At 46.4% G+C, this 23,524-nt stretch overlaps 1 protein-coding gene across 1 annotated transcript; it reads right to left on the reverse strand.

The window, feature by feature from the left end:
* Positions 1–6,525: 6,525 nt before the first annotated feature.
* LOC103088084 (15 kDa protein B-like) lies at positions 6,526–9,353 on the reverse strand. Its single transcript, XM_082931490.1, is given in 5 exon segments — positions 6,526–6,666; positions 7,337–7,408; positions 8,374–8,478; positions 9,175–9,203; positions 9,206–9,353. Coding segments are annotated over 5 exon segments (495 nt in total).
* Positions 9,354–23,524: the final 14,171 nt, after the last annotated feature.

Genomic DNA, 23,524 nt, shown 5'->3' on the forward strand with positions numbered 1-23,524 from the left:
AATATCCTTTATTGCTTGTTACAGTCTTTGTTTTAAAGTCTGTTTTGTCTGATATAAGTATTGCTACCCAGGCTTTCTTTTGATTTCCATTTGCATAAAATACCGTTTTCTGTCCTCTAAATTTCAGTTTATGTGTGTCTTTAAATCTGAAATGAGTCTCTTGTAGGCAGCATATATATGGGTCTTGTTTTTGTATCCATTCAGCCACTCTTTGTCTTTTGATTGGAGCATGTAGTCCACTCACATAGTAATTTTCTTTTCAGTTACATCATTTGCATTTATTTATTGAAGGCCATATATGCCATATAAAGTAATTATTGATAGGCATGTACTTACTGCAATTTGTTCATTGTTTTCTGGTTGTTTTTGTAGTTCTTTTTGTTTCCTTTCTTCTTTTGCTCTCTTCCCTTGTGATTAGATGACTGTCTTTAGTGTTATGTTTGGATTCCTTTCTCTTCTTGTATGTGCATATTTATTATAAATTTTGGTTTGTGGTTACCATGAGGTTCATATGTAATGACATATATATGGTTATTTTATATATGTGGTTATTTTATATGTGTATGGGGTTATTTTATATATATATATAGCTATTTTAAGTTGATGATCTCTTAAGTTCAAATGCATTCTAACAACCTAAAAATGCAATTTTTACTACCCACCCCACACATTAATGTTTTTGACATGATATTTTACATATTTTTGTGTATCCCTTAACTGTTCATTGCACATATAGATGATTTTACTACTTTTGTCTTTCAAGCTTCCTACTAGCTTTATGAGTGGTTGATCTACTACTTTTACTGTATGTTTGCCTTTACCAATAAGATTTTTCCTTTCCTAATTTTCATATTTCTAGCTGTGGTCTTTTCCATTTAGCAAAGTCCTCTTAACATTTCTTGTAAAGCCTGTTTAGTGGTGCTGAATTCTTTTGGCTTTTGCTTCTCTGTAAAACTCTGTATCTCTCAAATGTGAATGATAGCCTTGTTGAGTAGAGTGGTTGTAGGTTTTTTTCCTTTCATTGCTTTGAATATATCATGCCAGTACCTCTGGCCTGCAAAGTTTCTGCTGAAATGTCAGCTCATAGTTATACGGGAGTTCCCTTGTAGGTAACTAGTTGCTTTTCCCTTGCTGCTTTTAAGATTCTCTATCTTCAATTTTTGCAATTTTAATTATAATGTGCTTGGTGTGGACCTCTTTGGGTTCATCTTGTTTGGGACTCTCTGTGCTTCCTTGACTTGGATGTCTTTTTTTTTCCCCAGTATAGGGAAATTTTCAGCTATTATTTCTTCAAATAAGTTCTCTGCCCCTTTCTCTTTTCTCTTTCCAGGACCCCTGTAATGCAAATGTTAGTATGCTTGATGTTGTCCCAGAAGTCTCTTAAACTATCCTCATTCTTTTAAATCTTTTTTTCTTTTTTCTGTTTGGCTTGGGTGATTTCCACTACTCTGTCTTCCAGTTAACTGATTCATTCCTCTGTAACATCTAATTTACTGTTGATTCCTTCTAGTGTATTTCTTATTTCAGTTTTTATATTCTTCAGCTCTGTTCGGTTCTTCTCTATATTTTCTAACTCTTTACTAAACTTTTCACTGTGTTCATCCATTCTTCTCCCGAGTACATTCTGCATCTTTATGATCATTACCTTGAACTCTTCTTCACTGTGTTTTTCTTCTGGTGTTTTGTCTTGTTCCTTCATTTGGAATATATTCCTCTGTCTCCTAATTTTGCCTAATTCTTTGTATTTATTTCTATGTATGAGGTAGGTTGGTTTTGTTTTAGACCTTGAAGAAGTGGCCTTGTGTAGGAGACATCCTAAGGGGCCCAGCAACACACTTCCCTTTGGTCACCAGATCTGTATACTCTAGGGATGCCCCCTATGTGGGCTGTTCTGTTGTGGTTGACCTGACTACTGTGGGCGTGCTGGTAGGTCAGGCTGGCCCCTGCCCTCACTGGCTGCCAGACCTTGCCTTGTGTGGTGGCTACCAATCTTTGGTGGACAAGGCCAGGTCCTGGTGTGGCTGGCTGCATAGCCCGGGGGAACCTGGGGCTGGTCCCAGCCTACTGGTGGGCAGGTTAACCCTGGCAGTAGTAAACTAGAGGGAGGACTCCAAAATGGTACTTGCCAGCACCAGTGTTCTCATGGTAGAATGAGCTCCCAAAAATGGTTCCAACCAGCATCTGTGTCCCCAGGGGGAGTCCCAGTTGCCTCCTGCCTCTCCAGGAGACTTTCTAAGATAAGCAAGTGGGAATTCCCTGGTGGTCCAGTGGTTAGGATTTCATGCTTTCACTGCCGATGGCCTGGGTTCGATCCCTGGTTGGGGAACTGAGATCCCCACAAGCTGCGTGGCATGGCCAAAAAAAAAACAAAGATGAGCAAGTAGCAAGTAGGTCTGACTCAGACTCCTTTCAAATTACTGCCTCTACACTGGATCATGTGAGATTTTGCACACACCCTTTAAGAACAGTCTGTTTCCTACAGCCCCCCAGCTCTTCTGAATGCAAGCCCTGCTGGCCTTCGAAGCCAGTTGTTTTGGGGGCTCACCTTTCTGGTGCAGGACCCCTAGGCTCAGGAGCCTGATGTGGGGCTTAGACCCCTTGCTTCTTGGGGAGAAACTTTGCAGTGGTGATCATCCTCCTGTTTGTTGCCTATCCGAGGGTGTGGGTCTTGACTTATATCACATCTCCACCCCTCCTCCCCATCTCATTGTGGTTCCTTCTTTGTATCTTTAGTTATGGAAAATACTTTCTGCTGGTCTTCAGGACATTCTCATAGATAGCTGTTCTATAAATGGTTGTAGTTTTGGTGCACCTGTGGGAGGAGGTGAGCTCAGGGTCTTCCTTAGCTACCATCTTGGCCACACCCCCTATACTATCTTTAGGTTCTACTATTAAGTGTATTCTGAGACAAAGAAAATGAATTGAGGAGCTTTCCATCTTTTTCCTTGATTTTGAATTAAATAATTTATACATAGATATATAATTTTATGTGTATTTTATATAAACTATTAACAAAGTTTAAATAACCTTGGAATTATATGTCCTTTAAAGCCCTACTCCAAGTGTGGTTCATGGATCAGCAGTGTCAGCATCACCTGGAAGGTGGTTACAAAAACAGATTCCTGGGGCCCACCCCAGGCATACTGGGCTGGAGTCTGTAGTTTAATGAGACTCCTCAGATGACTGTTATGTACATTGAGAAGTGCCACTCTAAAGACTAGATAAATCTCAGCTGTGGACCATCTGGTCCTGGAACTCTAATCACCTCTCCAGACTCTTCTGAGAAAATGGGCCTTTTCACATATTCCCCTTCAGGTCCTGAGTCAATGTTGATAAATCATGTTTAGCTAAGAAAGCATTCATTTCCTCCAGGTTTTCATATTCTCTATGGTTGTAAGTAGTCATAACTCTTAAATTGTCACTCCTGTATCTATGGCTATCCCCTTTCATGTAACTTGAGCTCTTTTTGCCTTCTATCCCTGTTGTCTTTAATCAGGCTTTCTGCAGTCTAACACAAGCATTTTCTTTGATATAACATTGTCTTCAAATTTATCTTAAAGCCTGTACAATATTCAGTGAATATAATACAAATTACTTAACCATTCCCCTAGTCGGTACTCAGGCAATTCCCTATTTCCAAGCAGCATAAATAAAACTGCCAGAAGAGCAATATTGCTAAACTACTGTCTATAATTCTAGATAGTAATTTAGCAATACGATAAATTCTTTTTAAAAAATATTTATTTATTTATTTTTGGCTGACTTGGGTCTTCATTGCTGCACACGGACTTTCTCTAGCTGTGAGTGGGGGCTACTCTTCGTTGCACTGCGTGGGCTTCTTATTGTGGTGGCTTCTCTTGTTGTGGAGCACGGACTCTAGGCTCACGGGCTTCAGTAGTTGTGGCACACGGGCTCAGTAGTTGTGGCATGCGGGCTCTATGGCGCAGGCTCAGTAGTTGTGGCGCACGGGCTTAGTTGCTCCGCAGCATGTGGGATCTTCCCAGACCAGGGCTTGAACCCGTGTCCCCTGCATTGGCAGGTGGATTCTTAACCACTGTGCTACCAGGGAAGCCCCTAAATTCTTAATATGGTCATACACTTTGATGCCATTTCCATTCTAGGAACTTATTTTCATCTCAGCATTGTTTACAGCAATTTCAAAGCAAAACAAAATGGAAACAACTTCAGCAGCAGGAGTGACTTAAATAAATGGAGGTCTAACCACCCAATGGAGAATTACACAGAAAAAAACATGGGGTGAGTCAATAGTGACTGAAGTGTGTTAGCTGACAGGTTAAATGAGAATAAGCTGGTTGTAAAATGGGCTGTAAAATGACTGTGAAGTCATTTTTTCTTTTAAAAATAAAACTCACATTGTACCTGTATGTATGAGGAATGAAATTTGATTCCTGCAGCCATTTAGATGTTACCCTAGAGGTCTATTCACCCATTGTGTTCCCACCCCCAACTCCCAGTGAATTTTTCCTTCTTGGTCTTGCTTCTGTGGGCCTGAAGACTTTCAGAAGCTGCCAAGGCCAAGAGGCTGAGCTGTATTTGGAGCCTTGATACTATCTCAGGGCCTGATAGTGTCTGGGCTATGAGAATACAGCAGAGTGGCCCCAGCAGAGCCTTGTGGCTGATCCTACAGGCCTGCCTCTCTTACCGGGTACAGCATGATGGGCCTTGGGTAATGTGGCATTGACCGCCACAGATGAGCCTTGAGCTTCCTGGGAGAAGTTGCTCAGCCCATTAGTGTCCAGGACCCCCCAGAAAACCTGGATGAGACCTGGAAGTACTCTTACGGGGTGGGGATCAGGCAAGGGAGTGATAGGTGGTGGTGTGCCTGCGGTGCTGGTGCCTTCTGCTCTCTGCAGGAGCTAGAAGTGGCCTCTTCTCCAGCTGAACATCATTGTCCCACCATGGGGAGATGGTCTGGGGTCTAGTTTATCCTGCTCAGCCCAAACCTGCCTATTTCCCACCCCAGGGTTGCTCCCTGCAGCATCCCCCACCCCCTCTTGCCCACCAGTGGGGCTACCTGAGATTTAGGTGGCAAGGGAGTTGGAGTGTGGACTATGGGCAAGTTAACCAATTTCCTTGAGGCTTAGTTTTCTCACTAAAAGTTGCAGGTGATGCATGCAGCTTGCAACGCAGTTCTGAGACCTGAGAAGTGTATTCCCATTCACTGTATGGGAAGTGGCATTCATAAATCATGGCTATTATTATCATTAATGGAGAGGAGTCCTTGACTTTCCTGGGATAATTACTAAAAAACCCATTTCCCCAAGGGGCTCTACACCATGGCCCCTCAAATGAGAGTTTCCCACAGATATTTCTGTAGAAAAGACTCTTGACAAAGGAGCCTACTAGTGAGAAGAAAAGGGCATTCATCCATTCAACAAGTATTTACTGAGCAACTACAGTGTGTCAGGCCCTGTTCTCAGGGCTGGATGCATCAGGAACCAAGGCCAGGGTTTGCTGGTGGACCAGATGTGGCTGTGAAAGACAGCAGAGAGCCAGATGCTCAGGTGCTTGGACGGAGGCTGCCATCATCTGGGCTGGGGTGGGCTGTAGGAAGGGTGGTTTGGAGGGAAGATACTGAGTGTGTGGCACACCTTGGACATCCATGGGGAGGCGTCCAGGAGGCAATCTGAAATGCGAGTCTGGGGTTCAGGGAGAGGTTCTGGCTGGAGCTTAGATAAAGAAGGAAGCATAAAGGAATGAAAGGTGGTTGAGGAGGCTGGGGGCAGATTACTCTGCCTTCTTGAGCTTCCAGGGCAGCCCTCGGATGCCCCCCCAACCCGTGTTTCTCTTCATTGTCCCTGCCCTGACCTCAGGGAGTCTGTGTTCCCATGATGCACAGTGGAATCACCCCTAGGACCTGTATCATTTGTCTCCTCACCCCAAGTCCAGCTGGCCCAGCTCTAATACCTTATTCACATTCATGTAATCGTTTATTTTAGAAATGTTTTATTGAGTTTCTCTCCTGTGGCTCTCACCAGAGAGTGGACTGACCCCCTCTTGGAGGTACCTGGATATATGAAGGGACATTTAGTTGTCACAGTGATTGGGAAGGGAACGGGGCGCTCAGGGTCCTGCACAGAAGGAACTGCCCTCCCAGGATTCAGGAGCACTTGGCTGAGATAGTCATTCCGCAGCCACCTGCAGCTGGCTGAGGAGGGCTCAGCTGTGAGTAAATACAGTGCTACAGAGCCTGGTACACAGCAGGTAATGCCAGGTGAGGATCATGAATGCACAGATGAGGGAAGGACACTTCTGCTGCCCAGGGAAGAGCAGAGAGGCTTCCTGGAGGAGGTGACTTTGGAGCTGTGCCTTAAAAGATGAGCAGGATTTACAGGCACAGGATGGGTAGGAATTCCAGACAGAGGGAAGCAGGTATGTGAATGCAGAGGAGTATGGGTGGGCTCAGACTGCAGGAAAGGGAGTGCTGAGGGCAGCAGAGGAAGAGAATGGGTGGGAATAAGAGGTTGTGGTGGGGTTGCAGGGCATCCCTTCCCTTCCTCAGCCCTAGAAATTCCTCAGTATGTTGGTGATGATGTTGTACTTGGCTTTCTCGTACAGGCCCGTGACTGCAGGTGGCAGTTGGGAGCTCTCAGTTCCTGGAGTGTCCGCTCCAGGGGACCCAGCAGAACGCCTCACCCGGCGGACCTGCAGAAGTGATGCAGACGTGATCACCCTCATTGATTGGCCCCCTTTCCTGTCCTGCCTGTGGCCCCTCTCTCCAGGTGGGGATGAATGTGAGGCACCGGCAGTGACGTTGGTGATGGAGCTGGAGGTGGTCCCCAGTGAGGCCCTTTTCCTCGGAGCCCAGAGGGCCTGGGAAGGCCTGAACTCTGCCGCTCACTTCCACTCTGGCTATTCCACTCACTTGCTAGGAGGCTGCACCTCCTGCTTCAGTTTTTCCAAATGTGGGATGTGGAGGAGGGTTCCCAGAGCTCAGGGCCCAGAGCAGAGCCAGTGTCCTAAGAAGTCTGAGCTCCCTCTCACCCCCAGGAAGCCCCTTAGCCTCGACCACCAGTCTCTTCTCCCTTCCCCTCCTGCCTAAACGACTAGCAGTCATCAAGGTCCAACCGCGCCTCACACTCCACAAGCCTTTCCCCTCCCGACGACTTGCGTTTAGAAGGGCTCGATCGGCCCAGTTTTCAGAGGAGGAAACTGAGGCCCCACGCGCCGAAGTCAGTGGCCCGGGTGAGGGCCCTTCGGTCATCGGCGGTCACCGGGCAGAGCGCCGCCCATGACGGAAACAGACTGGGGCCAGCGCGGGCGCAGGGGCTCATCTCCGGCTTGAGCTCGCGCTCGTGGTCCGGGTCCCCAGGGCAGTTGAGGGACAGTTGAGGGACGGAAGGATGTGCTGCAGCATGAAGAAGATGCCCGTGCAGTTCCGATCTTCCTGCGGGTCAGTGAGCACAGGGGCACAGTGGCCGGCGTTCTTGCCCAGGTACCCAGGCTCCCGAAGCCGGCGCCCTCCCTAATCCTCCCCCCAGAGCCAGGCGGGAGCGGCGAACGCTGGGGGGACCCGGGCGGGCTCCGTGAACGCCCAGTAAAATTAAGGACTTTCATGCAAGTTATATTAAATGGGAAAAGACCTCCAAAATTAGCCTCAGAGGAAGCCATATTTGTTTAAAACACTCGTGTGTACACAAAAAAGATACAGAAGATGATACACCAACGGTTAATGTTGTCTCCTCCTGGGTAGTGGGGTTGCAGGGGGGTTTTGTTTGTTTTTAGTTTGCTTCTCCACATTTTGTTAATTTGCTATAATAAAATATTATTTTCCTAATTTTAGAAAAACAGTTATCATTAGGTGTATTACGGTCCCCTTCTTCTTTCTCTTAATGTTTAGTCATTTCTTTAGCATGTATTGTTTTTCTAATAAGGATTGATAATTTACATGTAGTAAGAAAAACCAGTAAGGAAAACCCCAATTTTAAAAATGGCTTCCGTGCTTCCCTGGTGGCGCAGTGGTTAAGAATCAGCCTGCCAACGCAGGGGACAAAGGTTCGAGCCCTGGTCCGGGAAGATCCCACATGCCGCGGAGCAACTAAGCCCATGTGCCACAACTACTGAAGCCCGCGCGCCTAGAGCCCATGCTCCGCCACAAGAGAAGCCACGGCAATGAGAAGCCCGCGCACTGCAACGAAGAGTAGCCCCCGCAAGCCAGCGCGCACCGACGAAGACCCATCGCAGCCAAAAATAAATAAGTAAATTAATTTTTTTTTATAAATGGCTTCCATAATCAAACCTCACCTGGCGAGGTGAGGAGGGTGGAGGCAAATACAGCCTCCGGGAGAAGGGAGAGAGGGGAGGTCCTTCTCTTGCTCACGGGGGCAGGGAGCCAGGGGATGGGAGACTCGCCCTGCCCGGACTGAAGGGACATTCTCGGGGCTGTCGGCGGTGCCAGAGCAAAAAGCACACTGTCTCTTTAATCCTGAAGTTGAGCGGGATCATGGTGTTGGAGTTCTAAAAAATCAAGAGAAGACTCATGATCATCTATCTCCCTTTTACAGAGGAGGGAACAAAGGCAAGGAGGAGAGAGTTCACAGTTCCAAGTTGGAAGGGGCTTAGCCGAGGTCTGCACTTTCCACCTAAAGGAGGCAGCCTCTTCAAGTGGCCTGAGCAGAGATTTAAGGTGTGCAGGGCTTCTGGAAACTAGCTGAGGCTAACACCTCATGGCTGTACCACCTTGAGGGGTCACTTCCCATCTTTGCCCCTCAGTTTCCTCTTCTGTGACAAAGGAACTAGAATACTTGCCTCGCATGCTCAGCTGCCAGGAGAGAGATAATGGGGTGGGAAGGGGACACTGGAAGGCCCTGATGAGGCGCTGGTGAGACCAGTCCAGCTCCTGTCTGTCCTTTGAAACAGCCCTGCTTGCTCCTACAAGCCCAGGGCCTGAGTGCAGGCTGGACTCCCAGAACCCACATTTCATCCTTGGGCAAAGCCTGGAATTGACCAGCTTGCCAGCTGTCAGGCCCGAGAGAAATTACGGTTTTTGTCTTATCTTCTGAGGGGAGAAACATTATAATAATAAGAACAAGCAGCTAATGTCAACCAAGCACTTTGTGCCTGTGTGAGGCATTCTCTCCTGCCTGCTGTCCTCAAAGGCTGCTATAAGGCAGAGTGTTACCCGCTTCCTGGGCCTGAGCCCCCAACACTCACCAAGCTAGGCGGTGGTGGGATGGCTTCCGCAGGCCAAAGAGTCGCTGTTCTTGTCGCCCCTGGTTGAAGAACCGCAGGGCCTGGGTGACTATCTCTTCATAGCTCAGGCTGCGCTGGGCCACCCAGGCCATTGCTGCCAAGCGTGCCACCAGCACCAGTGCCCTCCAAGCCCCTGCCATTGTCCCTTCTTTGATCCACTGCCACTTGCAGCCCCTTTTAGGTGCTACTTGGGCAGCCTTGCCCAAGGGCTGCTGACGACATGCAGGGCTGGGGCCTTCCTGAGAGGGGCCTCTCCTTTCCTTCGCTAGGCACCCAGTATTAGCCAGTGTTCCAAAATACCAGTGACTAAGAGGCAAGTAGGATTGGGTTATAGTCCAGGGCCTAGGAGTGAGGCAGCCCTGAGCTGGGGGCAGGAGACATGTGTGATGCTGGGCAAGTCCCTTCACTCTGGCCTCAGTGTCCCTACGTGTGCCACGAGGAGGCCACCTCTGACAGTCCAGGACTCTGTGCCGTCTCTGCCTGGCTGTTCTGGTTTGATTCTGAAACAACTGTCTGGGATCCATGAACTCTCTGTGACAGTTCCTCAGCTGAGAGCACAAGGAGACAGTCCAATCTGAGGCTGTACTCAGGCTGACACCTACCATGTTACATACGTTTTAAAATACTGATTGTCAACCCTTAAAACTCTGGATGCCTGACCTTGAAAAAATCATAAGATCTGACAGTGCGTGGCTCACAGCCCCTCATGGATGTGACGTCAGCAACTTCTCCAGGGAAAGCCTCTCTGTCCACTTCCCCCAGGCCATTCCCTAAAGCAGGGAGGCTGTCCCCAACAGGATCAGGGCAGGGATTCCTGGCTGCTGACATGGCCAACCCCAGGCAGCAGCTCACAAGAGGAAGAGCAAGGGCCTCCCCTTCCTCCGAGGGCTCCCATTTTCCTTGACTCCCTCAGTTACTGGGGTCTGCATGTTAACTTACCAGCCCTTCCTTGGCTGCGGGGCTCCTGTTCTGCAGGAGACTCAGAAACTGGGGAGGAGGAGAGCAACGACCGGGTGTTTCCACTGAAGCCCCAGTGGGGAAAGCAAGGCACAGAGCAGATCATGACTTCCCCCAAAAGCTAAGGGTAGAGCTGAGAAGGTCAGAGCCAGAAGTGAGGAGAGGAAGCAGAGCACAGAACAGTCCTCCGCAGGCCCAACAGGTCTTCAAAGGCCCAAGCAAGTCTCATGCAGCCATGAGCATATAATGGTGAAAACTTAGAAAAAACCTAAACGTGCTTCAAGGGATTTCCCTGGTGGCGCAGTGGTTAAGAATCTGCCTGCCAGTGCAGGGAACACGGGTTTGAGCCCTGGTCCGGGAAGATTCCACGTGCTGCAGAGCAACTAAGCCTATGCGCCACAACTACTGAACCTGCACTCTAGAGCCCACAAGCCACAACTACTGAAGCCCGCATGCCTAGAGCCCGTGCTCCGCAACAAGCGAAGCCACCGCAGTGAGAAGCCTGCGCACCGCAACAGAGTAGCCCCTGCTCTCTGCGACTAGAGAAAGCCCGCACGCAGCGACGAAGACCCAACCCAGCAAAAAATAAAAATAAATAAATAAATGTGCTTCAAGAGCAGATTGTTAGAGCAGTTGTGATATGTCCACCTGTGGAATACTGCTACTACTTATTGGAATATAGTTCCAGTTATTGGTGATTATGTTCATCACAGGTTCTTAGCTGAAGAATGAGGGTTCTGCTGCTGGTCTTGTGTCCATCACAGGAAGTGTGAATAAGGAAGGATGGTGGGTGCTCACTGTAGAATCCTATGCAGCAATTAAGCAGTGGTTCTCCACTGGGGTGACTTTGCCCCTTGACCCCTCAGGACAATTGTCAATGTCTGGAGACAGTTTTGATTGTCACAACTGGGGAGAGGGCGCAACTGACATCTAGTGGATAAAGGCCACTGGATGCTGATAATCACCCTACAATGCACAGGACAGCCCCAACAAGGAAGAATGGTCCAGCCCCAAATGTCACTAGTGCTGAGGTTGAGAAGTCCTGTGACGGAGCAACCAGATGGATCAATCTTAAACACATGGTGCTTGGTTACAAAGGAAAGAAACAGAATGAGATGTGTAACAACTCTCCTTCCCTCTCTCTCTCTCTCTCCATATATATGTATGGAGAATACATCAGAATACATCCTTCAAACTGATAAACATAACACGCACAAGGCACAGGTAAGAATGAATGATGGTTGAGAGGGCAGGAAATGAGATTGGGAAAAAAAAAAAAAAGCAGAGAGAGGGCTTGCACAGACCAAAGAAAACTCACCAATGCAGCCTGCAGTGTAAGGTTGGATTCCTTGTACAGAAAATTGTACACTGATCAATATCCATAACAGTATCACTAGCAAGGTGCCTGAAAAGATGTTCACTAAAATATTAATAATGAATATAATGAATAATATCCATACAGTTTTTCTCTGTATGGAGCTGGCAAAGGATTTTGATTCCTTCTTTCAACTTTTCTTTATTATTTGAAAAAAAAAATTACAATAAACAACTTTGTTTTACAAAAACAGCAAAAATATTTTTTAAATACCCACATGGAGTCTACATTTTATTCCACATCTGCAACTACTTTTTAAGTTCAATGGAACTCTTTTTATTGAGATAAAATTCACATATCATAAAATTTACCCTTTCAAGGTGTACAATTCGCAACATTTTCATCATCCCCAAAATAAACCTTGTGCCAATTAGCAGTCACTCCCCATTTTCCCCTCTCCTTTGCCACTGGCAACCAATAATCTACTTTCTGTCTTTATGGGTCTGCTATTCTGGATATTCATATAAATGGAATGATACAATATGTGGTCTTTGGTGTCTGGCTTTGTTCACTTAGCGTGATGTTTTCATGTTCATCCATGTTTTGGATTAATTCCTTTTTATGACTGAATAAGATTTCATCATATGGATATATCACATTTGTTTATCCATTCATCAGTTGATAGACATTTGGGTTGTTTTCACGTTTTTGCTATTATGAATCATACCACTATGAATATTCACATACAAGTTTTTATGTGGACATATATTTTCAGTTACCTTCGGCTTATACCTAGGAATGGAATTTCTGGGTCATACGGTAACTCTATGTTTTAAATTTTGTGAGGAATTGCCGAAGTATTTTCCAAAGATCCTGTACCATTTTACATTCCCACCAGCAATCTGTGGTATTCCACATCTTAATGATTTTTATTGTCTCTCTTTTTTATTATAGCCATCCTAGTGGGTATGAAGTGATATTTCATTGTGGTTTTGATTTGTATTTCCCTAAGAGCTAGTTGAGTATCTTTCCATGTGCTTATTGTCCATTTGTATATCTTCTTTGGAGAAATGTCTATTCAAGTCCTTTGTACAGTTTTTAATTGGGTTATTTGTCCTTATATTGTTGAGTTGTACACATTGTTTTAACATTAAAATGTTTTAGATTTCCATTGGAGGGAAAAAAGCCTCCAGTAAAATCAAGGCTTTAGATGTGTAAAGTAGTTTTTCAGGGACTTTGCAGACCCCCATTACATGGCTCCCCATCAGTTTGAGAAGCTCAGCTTGTCCCCAGCATTGATAGATGAGGAAAATGAGGCCTGGAAAAGTTAGGAAGTGTGTCCAAGTTACACAGCTGAGTCCTGTGTAGAATGATGGGAAACTGGGAAGCTTTCCCTGGAGGAGAGGACTGACAAGGAGACCTTGATTCCCTGCTCTGTCTCCGAAAGGCTGCCACGAACAAGAGGACCAGATTGTTCTTCCCAGGGGGAGGCATGTCAACAAGAAAGTTCTCAAAACAAAACAAAGAAAACCAAGAAAGGTCTCTTGATAATAGCTGGAGTCCAGCATGGCAGAGGTGGCCTGGGAGACACTGAACTGAGTCTAGAAGATCCCTTGGCAGGGAAATTGCAGGAGACTATAGGGGCCATTTGATGCCTGGCTTCTCCAGCATCCATTTGCCCTACCCCCTTCTCCCTTCCAGTGAGGCCCTAATTCCCCTTTGAGGATCTGCATGGCTCTGGGAGAGGAAAACTTGACTTGGTCTAAGTCAAGCAATGCCTTCCATCTCTCCACCACCACTGGTGATTGATTAAGCTGGTCCACTTAGAATGCATCTCAGAACTTTTGGGGAAATACTAGGCACTTTCCTTCTGGAAGTAAACAAGGAAGCATGGCTAGATGTGACAAAGAAAACATCTTAGGATGTGAGGTGGGCCCCTTAGGATGAGATCAGTACCACAGAAGGCAGAGAGGAAAGAGAGAAAAACATCCTTATGACATCACTGAGCTTCTGGGTCACGCCTTGCCTGAAGGTGGAGGGCCTCCGGATGTTACTATTTAAGCTAGTTTGAATGGGCTTTTCTGTTACTTGCAACATGATGTCGCAACAAATGTAGGGTTCAGGCATCCAATAGAGAGGTGTGGGGACAGACTATGTAGCCTTTATAATCTCATCAGACCATAAGACTCTATGACATGTCCAAAGGTTTGAGGTTGGATGGCAGTAATCAGGCCCAGGAACTTGGGCTGGGGGCTCTGGTGGGATTTTTTTTTTTTTGACAGGTGGACCTTACAGGGTATGAGTTCCAAAGGTCAGACTCTGTTATAGCCACATAAAAATCCTTTAATAACTTGTGCTTGATAATTGACCCAGAGCATCTTCAGAATACAGCTCTGTGAGCCCTGCCTCAGCTTCAGGGTTCCAGAGACCTGGGTTCAAATCCCACTGCTGCCACTTCCCCACTGGTTCTTGGCCAGTCTCCCTGGGATTCTGTGTGCCTCATCTGTAAATCGGAGATAACAATTCTTACCTTGTAAGCGTGGTGAGAGGATTAAAGCTAATGTGGGTGGAGGAAGCCCAGGTGTGGTGGCTTTTATCTAGGGCAGTGATGGCTCAGAGATGCAGCTAAGACCATTAGGAAGCACAGAGCTCTTACCCCTCCAGGCTCTGAGCAGGAGACCTGATTTTGCAGATGAGGAGACTCAGGCACTGGGATGTTACGAACTGGGCCCCGACCCAGAGCTGGTAAGTGGAGGTTCTGGGATTCCAGCCCAAGGTAGCATCATCCACCGTGTGCTGCTCTCCTTCAGCGTGGGGGCTGTGTCTGGTCCCCCGGCTGCTGGGAGCTGAGCTGCAGAGGGTGAGGGCAGGATTCCAGGTGTCCAGCAGGCGGTTTCTCCACCCAGCCTGTGACTCGACCCTGGGGCCTGAGGTTGGAGCAGGGTGTGGGTGAGGCTCCGGAGGGTGGCTGGCGGGTAGAGGAGCAGGAAGTGGACACTCCAGGGAAATGTCTTGCAGGAGGCAAGAGACCCATTCAGGTGAGCATTTCCACTCTGCAAATACCTGCTCAGCCAGCACCCCAGGTAGCTGGGGCCCTTGACTTCTCCTGAATGACCCCATGGCTCCCACACTTGAAAAGACGGTTGGAACAAAAAGCCTTCACAAGGTCTGGAGAATGATGAAGAAAGAAGCCTGGTGGGCCCTTGGGCAAGCTCTGCCCTTCTGGGGCCTTGGTCTCCTCCTTGCTGTAATGGGGTGGTCAGGAGCGGGGGCACAGATTTCAGAAACCCTTAGCCCCTTGCCCAAGTGGCCTGTGCAAGTCAAGGAGGGTTGTGGAGAAAGCAGCTGTGGCCACATTGGTCCCCCGGGGACACACACCTGATGTTCTAGAACCAGCAGTGTGGACACAAGTTGCCCACGCTACCCACAGACACAGAGACCTCAGCTGGGAAGACCCTGGCCTCGGAAATTCCCACAAGCTGACCTCAGCCCTGACCCATCAGTTTTGTCACCACCCCACCCCCAACTAGGGGTGCTACCCAGCCTCCAGGCTTTCACTGCAAAGGCCAGAATGTCTCAAAGTTCTGCCACATATGGCTGTGCTACTGCTCACTTCCTGGCACCATGCAGTCAGGAGGGTGTATTTGGGAAATCTCGAAGGCACCATTTACCCTGGAGGCCCTCCCTATCAAGGCCTGAATGAGGGTGTCTGTCCCAGGCAGGGGAGGAATAAATCCCCTGTTGCTCTCTTTCTGCTCACAGACACTGGGACAGGAGGGCCCCCTTCCCCCCGCTACCTGGTTCTGAGCAAAAAAACAAACAAACAAAAAATCCCCCATAATTTCAAATCTGCTGGGCTTTTGTGCAGCCAATGACCCCCAGGATCGCAGCCGTGCTGTGACAGCCCTGTGGCCTTGGTGCCATCTGCTGGCCAAGTGACCTGGGAGCTAGGGAGGGGTGCTGGTTTTGTGAATGGGCCTCAGAGATCCCCAACCTTCTTCATATTTGCGAACCTGTCTTGTTAGAGCCTTTTCTAGGGAGACAGTAAGCAATGCTCCAAGGGTTCCTGGAGGGCCCAGGACCTTCTGGAGGGAGGAGCAGCTGCTTCTTTGCTGCTCCCATAGAAGCCTCTTTCTGAACCAAGGGAGGGGGGGCCACCCCAGAGTTCCCTCCCCAAGCTGCAGGAACATGGATGTTGGCTGAGATGGAAGGGATACAGTGGAATTCTTCCGGCTCTGGCCTCCAGCTGACCAGGTCTAAGACCAGATGAGTTCCCCTCTTCCCCTTTGCTCCTCTCCCCAACTCCCTTCCCCGGCCACACCAGACCTCTCCTCTGACCTTCCCTCAGAGGCTACATGGTGTTTGGGGCAGCCTCTTTCCCCTCTCCATGCCTCAGTTTCCCCACCTGTAATGCAGTGATTCTGGATTCGCATCCCAGAAAGGTGGCAGCGGGAGAGAGCTCCATGTTTCCTGTTTGGGTGGCTATGACCCTTCTTTCTGGACATGCCTCCCGGTGTTTGTGGGCAGGAGTCTTTCCAGGCTATACAGACACCCAGCAATGGAATTGCTGGGACACAAAGGACGTATAGAGTTGCCGACTGAAAGAAAAAAAAAGCACAACCTAAAAGTTGAGAATTATGTTTTATTCAGCAGACTTACTGAGGACTTACGCCTGGGATACAGACTCTCAGTTCTGAGGGACTCTTCCAAAGAGAAGCCAGAATACATAGGAGTTTTTGCTGAGGAAAAAACATGGAGTAGGACATCCAAGGATTACTGCTAGTCACAAAAACACACCTCAAGTTAATGATTTCAGGGCTTCTCTACGTATGGGAAGATGCAAAAGTCTGGGCTTATTGAAATCATTCCTTTGATAGGCACCTTAATTATCCAGGGCCAGTATCCTGTTTTTCTCCATCCTGAATCCCCTCAGGGCACACAGTCAGGGGCTGCAGTGGCTGATGGCTTTATGGCCACAACAACCTTTGTTTACTGAATTGGCAGGTGACATTCTTTGTTCACAGTGTCAATACGACTAAATAATGCCAGTTTTCCAAAGTGGTGGCACCAATTTACATCCCATCTGCAGAGGATGAGTTCCTGTTGCTCCATGTCCTCACCAACACTTATTTTTGACTAATGTATACTCATTCATCCCATGAGTACAAAGTGAACTTTCGTTGTGGTTTGGGTTTGCATTTTTCTGGTTACTGATGAGGTTTGACATCTTTCCATACATTTTTGGATGTTTCTGTAAGTTGCCATACAAGTTGCCATTTTTCTATTGAGTTGTTTGTCTTTCTTGAGAACTCTTGAGAGTTTTTACATATTCTAGGTGGTAAACTTTTCTTGCTTATGTCTCACAAATATCTTCTCCCAATTTGGTCTTATCTTTCCACTTTCTTTATGTGTTTTTCTTTTAACTTTTTTCTTTTGCCATGACTTTGGACTTACACAGAAAAGTTGCAAAAGTAGTGCAAAGAATTCCTTCATATACTTTACTCAAATTCCCCAAATGTTAACATTTTACCACATTTCCATCCTCCTGTTTTCCTTTTCTCTCTCCCTCCCTCCCTTCTCTCTCTCTCTTTTTCATATATATATATATATATATATATATATGTTATATTATATTATATATAAAATACACACACACACATATTCTCCCTTCTCCCCTCCCCTCCCCACAAGACACTTGAGAGTAAAGGGTAGCAGCAGAATGATGCCTTTTTATGCCTAAATATTTCAGTGTATATTTCCTAAAAACAAGAACATTCTCTTACATGTAATCATAACCACTGAACAAATCTCAAAATCAGGCAATTAACACTGATACACTACCATTATCTGACGTACAGACCTGATTCAGATTTCATCATTTGTGTTAATAATGCCCTTTAGAGCAAAAGAAAATCCCGTATCATGTGTTATTTTCAGTTGTTAGGTCTCTTTAGTGTCCTTTAGTCTAGAACAGTATATCATTGTGTTTCATAACATTTTTGGACCGTTCCTCAGCTTATGTTTGTCTAGTGTTTATTCACTATTATATTAAGGTAATTTTTGATGCTGTGTCCTTCTCAGTGCATCATACCAGGAGGTACATGATGTATGTTTATCCCATTGCTGGTGATAGTAAATTTCATCCCTTAGGTTAGGGTGAGGTCTTTCAAGGTTCTCCATATAAAGTTACTATTTTTCCCTTTGTAATAATAAGTATATGTGGGGAGATACTATGGGACTTTGTAATTATCCTGTTACTTTACTTCTCAAGTCCATTAGTTTTACATTCATTGATGGTTTTCCCTGAATTATTAATATCGTGGTTGCTGAACAGTGGTTTTCTAATCTCATCCTTCCTTGTACATCAAGTAGTTGGCTTTCTACTGTAGAGAAGAGCTTTTGTCCCCTCCCCCAATTATTTATTTAAACCTGTGTAAATTCATGTATTATTTTATTTGATGGGTTATAATCTCTTACTATCCTTATTTTATTTTGATGCTCAAATTGTCTCAGATTTGGCAGGTGAAGCGTCTTAAGTTGGTTCCTGTGTTTTATGATGTCTTTTGCTCAACAGAAGTTCTTAACTCAAGTGAAATTTAATTTATTGATCTTCCTTCACGGCTAGTGCTTTTTATTGCTTGTTTAAGAAATTCTTCCCTAGTTAACTTTGTAAAGATATTCTCCTGTATCTGCTTTTTAAAAGTTAGAGATATTTGTCTTTCTCATTTTGGTCCTTAATATACCTGGAATTATCTTCTTATGTTAACATTTTTTTTTATTAAACTGTAACATATATACAAAAAATGCACAAAAGAGAAGTGTACAGCTTGGTTTATTTACCTCTTACAGGAGTAAGTAAACAAACTCCTATAACTAGCATCCTGATTGATCAACAGACAGAATATTCATAAGATCCCACAATCTCTTCTTGTGTCCCCCACTTCCAGTCACTTCTCTCCCCCAACCCACAAGGATGACTGCTCTCCTGACTTCAAATCCTACTGGAAATATGGTGTGGAGTAGGCTCTCTGTCAGTCAGGGTTTTCCAGAAAAACAGAACCAATAGGAGACAGATAGTTGATAGATAGACAGACACATAGATACAGACAGAGTTATTTTTAAGGAATTGGCTCAGGTGATTGCGGGGTTTGGCAAGTCCAAAATTTGTAGGACAGGCCAGCAGGTCAGAGACTCAGGCATGAGTTGATATGGCCATCTTGAGGCAGAATTTCTTCTGTTAAGGACACAAATCATTGGATTAGGGCCCACCCTAATCCAGTATTATCTCATCTTAATTTGATTATATCTGCAAAGACCCTATTTCCAAATAAGGTCACATTCACAGATCCCTAGGGGTTAGGACGTCGATATAGCTTTTGTGGGGGGTGATACAATTCAACCCATAACAGACTCCAATTTAATTTTTTTCCTCTGGATGACCAACTGACCTGCATCATGTATTCACCAGTACCTCCTTTCCTCACTGGCTTGCAGTACCACATCTAGAGTCCGTTAAGTGGACGTGGGTTCTGTTTCTGGATTCTCTGATGGTCTAATGTTGTATTCTTGAGCAAATACCCACATTGTTCCAATTACTCAGCTTTCTTTTTTTTTTTTAATAAATTTATTTATTTTTGGCAGCGTTGGGTCTTCATTGCTGGGCGCGGGCTTTCTTTAGTTGTGGCGAGCGGGGGCTACTCTTCGTTGCAGTGCACAGGCTTCTCATTGTGGTGGCTTCTCTTTGTTGCGGAGCACGGGCTCTAGGCGCACAGGCTTCAGTAGTTGTGGCGCACAGGCTCAGTTGTGGCTTGTGGGCTCTAGAGTGCAGGCTCAGTAGTTGTGGTGCATGGGCTTAGTTGCTCCGCGGCATGTGGGATATTCCCAGACCAGGGCTCGAACCCGTGTCCCCTGCACTGGCAGGCAGATTCTCAACCACTGCGCCACCAGGGAAGCCCTACTCAACTTTCTAACAGGACTACACATCTGGTGGAACAGGGCTTCTCATTTTGTTTCTCCTCTCTAAGACTTCTTAGGCCTTTGCTTTTCCATATAAATTTGAGAAACAGCTCGTCAACTTCCACACACCAAAACATTGGAAACTTGACAGGAATTTCACTGAGCCTATGGATCACCTCTCTTCTCCCAGGAAGCCTTCACTCCTTACCAACCCCATGAGGCTCTCTGCCCCCTCTGGGTTCACATTCGCCCCACCCTATTCTATAGAGGTGATTTGGCCTCTTTGGCTGGCCTAAGCCCAACAAACCCCACCCCAATGCTGCCCCTGTGGTATATTTCTTTTTTAAGCCACCCTCACATATTTCCTGTGTGTGTCCGTATTCCAGACCCCCTAAAAAGACCCTGAAGGAGAATCTGAGTGGTGCAGTTTTCCTGTCTCCGCCCTCCCCTCTCTAGGGCCTAGAATAGTGTCCTGGGAATCCACAACCCCAGTTAAGGGCCCTTCCTCCTAGTCACCACTCCCTTCCACAGTCGATCAATACAGCAGCCAGTAGAACCCTTAAACTTACATCAGATTTATCCCTCCTCCGTTCCAAATCCTCCCATTGTTCCCCAGGTCATCCAAGGAAAAGCCCAAATCCTCATTACAGTTTTTGAGAGACCCTACGCCAGCTGCAAGCCCTACCCATTACCTCTCTGACCCCATTTACTGGTGTTTTCCACACTCACCCCACCTCAGCCACTCTGGCCTCCTTGCTGTCCTTCAGGCACGGCAGGGACAGTCTTGGCTCAGGGACTTTGCATTTGCTATTCTCTCTTTCTAGAACACTCTTCCCCTAGCTATGCCCCTGGCTTGCTCCTTCATGTCCTTCAGATCTTTGCTCAAATAGTACCTTTTCAGTGAAGCCTTCTGTGACCACCCAATATAAAAGATATAAAATTGTAAAAGTCCTCCTTCTCATATTCCCACCCTCCTTTCTCTGCATTTTCTTTTTACCATAGCAGTTTCTGCCATCTCATACACTGTATATTTTTTATTGTGTTAATACCTGTCTCGCCTCGTTAGATTGTAACCTCATGAGGGCAGAGATCTTTGCCTGTTTTATTCAACAGTGCCTAGAACAGTACATAGGGCGCAGTGGGTGTTGAATAAATATTAATTGAATAAATGAACTAGAAGGGAGGAGACCCAGGCCCAGCCTGGACTCTTTACCCACTTGCTGGGAGAGTTGAGTGGTCCACTCCCCAATCCAGGCCTGTTTCCACATCAGTAAAATGGATCCATATCAATTAAATGAGGGAGGATGTCTGTGCGTCTTTGAGGTCATTCCAATTCTGACAGGAGGGTTGTCTTGAGAAAGGGGTGAACTGACCTGGCTGAATCGGGTGTTTGCTGCCCCCTTGTGACAGGGCCTACCCTTCCCCAGTACTAGTGAGTCTTAGATTTCCCCAAACTCCCAACTCTGCCCATCTCTGTGAGGAAATATGTGCATAAGGAGGGCACCCCTTAACCCAGAGACATCCTTTCTGCTGTCTCACCTCCACTGACCCATCTTCATTCCATTGCCTCAGCATTCAAGGCTCCCTCATAGGACCTCTTGGTCTTTGATGCCTCTCATGCCAATTGCCCTCATGTCACTGAGACCATATGTTACAGGCTGAATTGTGTCCCCCCAGATTCATATGTTGAAGTAATAACCCCCAGTGCCTCAGAGTGTGACTATTTGGAGATGGAATCTATAAAGAAGTAATTAAGTTAACATGAGGTCATGAGGGTGGGCCCTAATCCAATATGACTGGTGTCCTTATAACAAGAGATTAGGACAGAGACATTCACAGAAGGAAGACCATGTGAAGACGTGGGCAGAAGACATCCACCTACAAACCAAGAAGCAAGGCCTCAGAATAAACTAACCCTGCTGACACCTTGACCTCAGACTTGTGGTCTTATCCTCAATTCTTCCACCTCTGAGCAGGTGACCCCAAGAAGGTCCTCCAGATACGAGCTCTTCTAAGATGCTGGTAAATTTTTCTTTTTCCTGAAAAAAATTTTCTGTAAGGTCTTGCGTTTTTTAAAAGTATTTATTTATTTTTGGCTGTGCCAAGTCTTCGTTGAGGCATGCAGGATTTGTTGTGGCATGAGGGATCTTTAGTTGCGGCACGTGGACTTCTTAGTTGCGGAATGCGAACTCTTAGTTGCAGCATGTGGGATCTAGTTCCCTGACCAGGCATCGAACCCGGACCCCTGCATTGGGAGCGCGGAGTCTTACCCATTGGACCACCAGAGAAGTCCCAGGTCTTGGATTTTTTTTTTGCGGTACGCGGGCCTCTCGCCGCTGCGGCCCCTCCCCCTGCGGAACACAGGCTCCTGACGCGCAGGCTCAGCGGCCATGGCTCACGGGCCAAGCCGCTCCGCGGCACGTGGGATCCTTCCGGACCGGGGCACGAACCCGCGTCCCCTGCACTGGTAGGCAGACTCTCAACCACTGCGCCACCAGGGAAGACCTTGGATTTTTTTTTTTTAAGTTTTTATTGTGGTAAAATATACCTAACATAAAGTTTACCATTTTAGCCATTTTTAAGTGTACAGTTCAGTGGCACTAAGTACATTCACATTGTTGTGCAACCATCACCACCATCCAACTCCAGAACTTTTTCATCATCCCATCCTGAAACCCTGTACCCACTGAATACAAATTCCCCATTCCCTCCTCCTCCCAGTCCCTGAGCAATCACCATTCGGCTTTTTATTTTTACAAATTGGACTACTTTTAGTTAGCTGATTTAAGTGGAATCCCACAATATTTGCCATTTTGTATCTGGCTTATTTCACTTAGCAGCATGTCTTCAAGGTTCATTTATGTTGTGGCATGTACTGGGTTAGCCAAAAAGTTTGATCAGGTTTTTCCCTAAGATGTTACAGAAAAACCTGAACAAACTTTTTGGCCAACCCAATATCCAAATTTCCTTCGTTTCTAAGGCTGAATAAAATAGTTCAGTGTATGTTATGCTACATTTTGTTTATCCATTCATCTGTTGATGGACATTTGGTTTATTTCTACCTTCTGGCTATTGGAAATAATGCTGCTGTGAACATTGGTGTACTTGCATTTTCTTTTGCTCTAACTCCAACTGGCATGAAGGTCCTTGATTGCAAAGGGGACCTGGGCCCTTGATTATGGATGAGCACCCTCTTCTGAGCCCAGATCACACATCCCGTGGTCTCCTCCACATCTTCTCTTGAACAACATAAGGGCATCTATATCCAGCTTAACAGAAACAGCCCTGAACCTTTGCTCTTCCCTTCCAAACCTGTTCCTCTCTGCATTTTCCCATGTCGGTAAACAGTCGTGGAGCCACCCAGCTATACCAACTAGAAACTTGGCAATAATCTTTTATATTCTCAACCCCCTACATCCATTCACCCCAAGTTCTGATACTTTTTTCCAAAACAGTTCTCAAATCTGCCCACGTTTCATCTCCCTTTGCCCCAACCTGACATCACTTGTATCCTGCAAGACTACAAAAGGCTCCTCACTGATTTCCTTGCTTCCACTTTTGCCCTATCTAACAAACCATTCTCCATCTTACTTGTTTTTAAAGCTAGGTAATATATACATGAGTTTAAAATCCCTTCTCTACAGGTTACCTCTTCAGAGGCAATAGCTGTTTTCTTCTCCCTGGTCCTCTTCCAGACAGTCTGAAAGGTACTCCCGTGGCCGTATATATTCATACCCACCCCCATCTACCCACATTGCTCTAGGCCTCTTTTTTTTTTTTTTTTTTCCCCCCCCGCTTTACACACCATCTACGCCTTCTTTTCTCATCATCACAAACAGATGTGCCCGTCTCTTAGGCAGTGCCCGGCTTTACAGGCTGGACCGAGTGTGCCAGTCTCCAACCAGTCACTCCTCTGTTCCAAAGCTCGACACCTGGAATGAAACCTCTTGCTCCCTTCTTAGCCCTGTCTCCCTCTTGGCCTGGAGGCCCCTACCCCAAGGCTCAGTTTTTGGGTTTTTTTTTTTTTTGCGGTGTGCGGGCCTCTCACTGTTGTGGCCTCCCCCGCCGCGGAGCACAGGCTCC

Source organism: Lipotes vexillifer, unplaced genomic scaffold (genome assembly GCF_000442215.2).
Source record: "Lipotes vexillifer unplaced genomic scaffold, Lipotes_vexillifer_v1.1 scaffold942, whole genome shotgun sequence".
Classification (NCBI taxonomy): domain Eukaryota; kingdom Metazoa; phylum Chordata; class Mammalia; order Artiodactyla; family Lipotidae; genus Lipotes; species Lipotes vexillifer.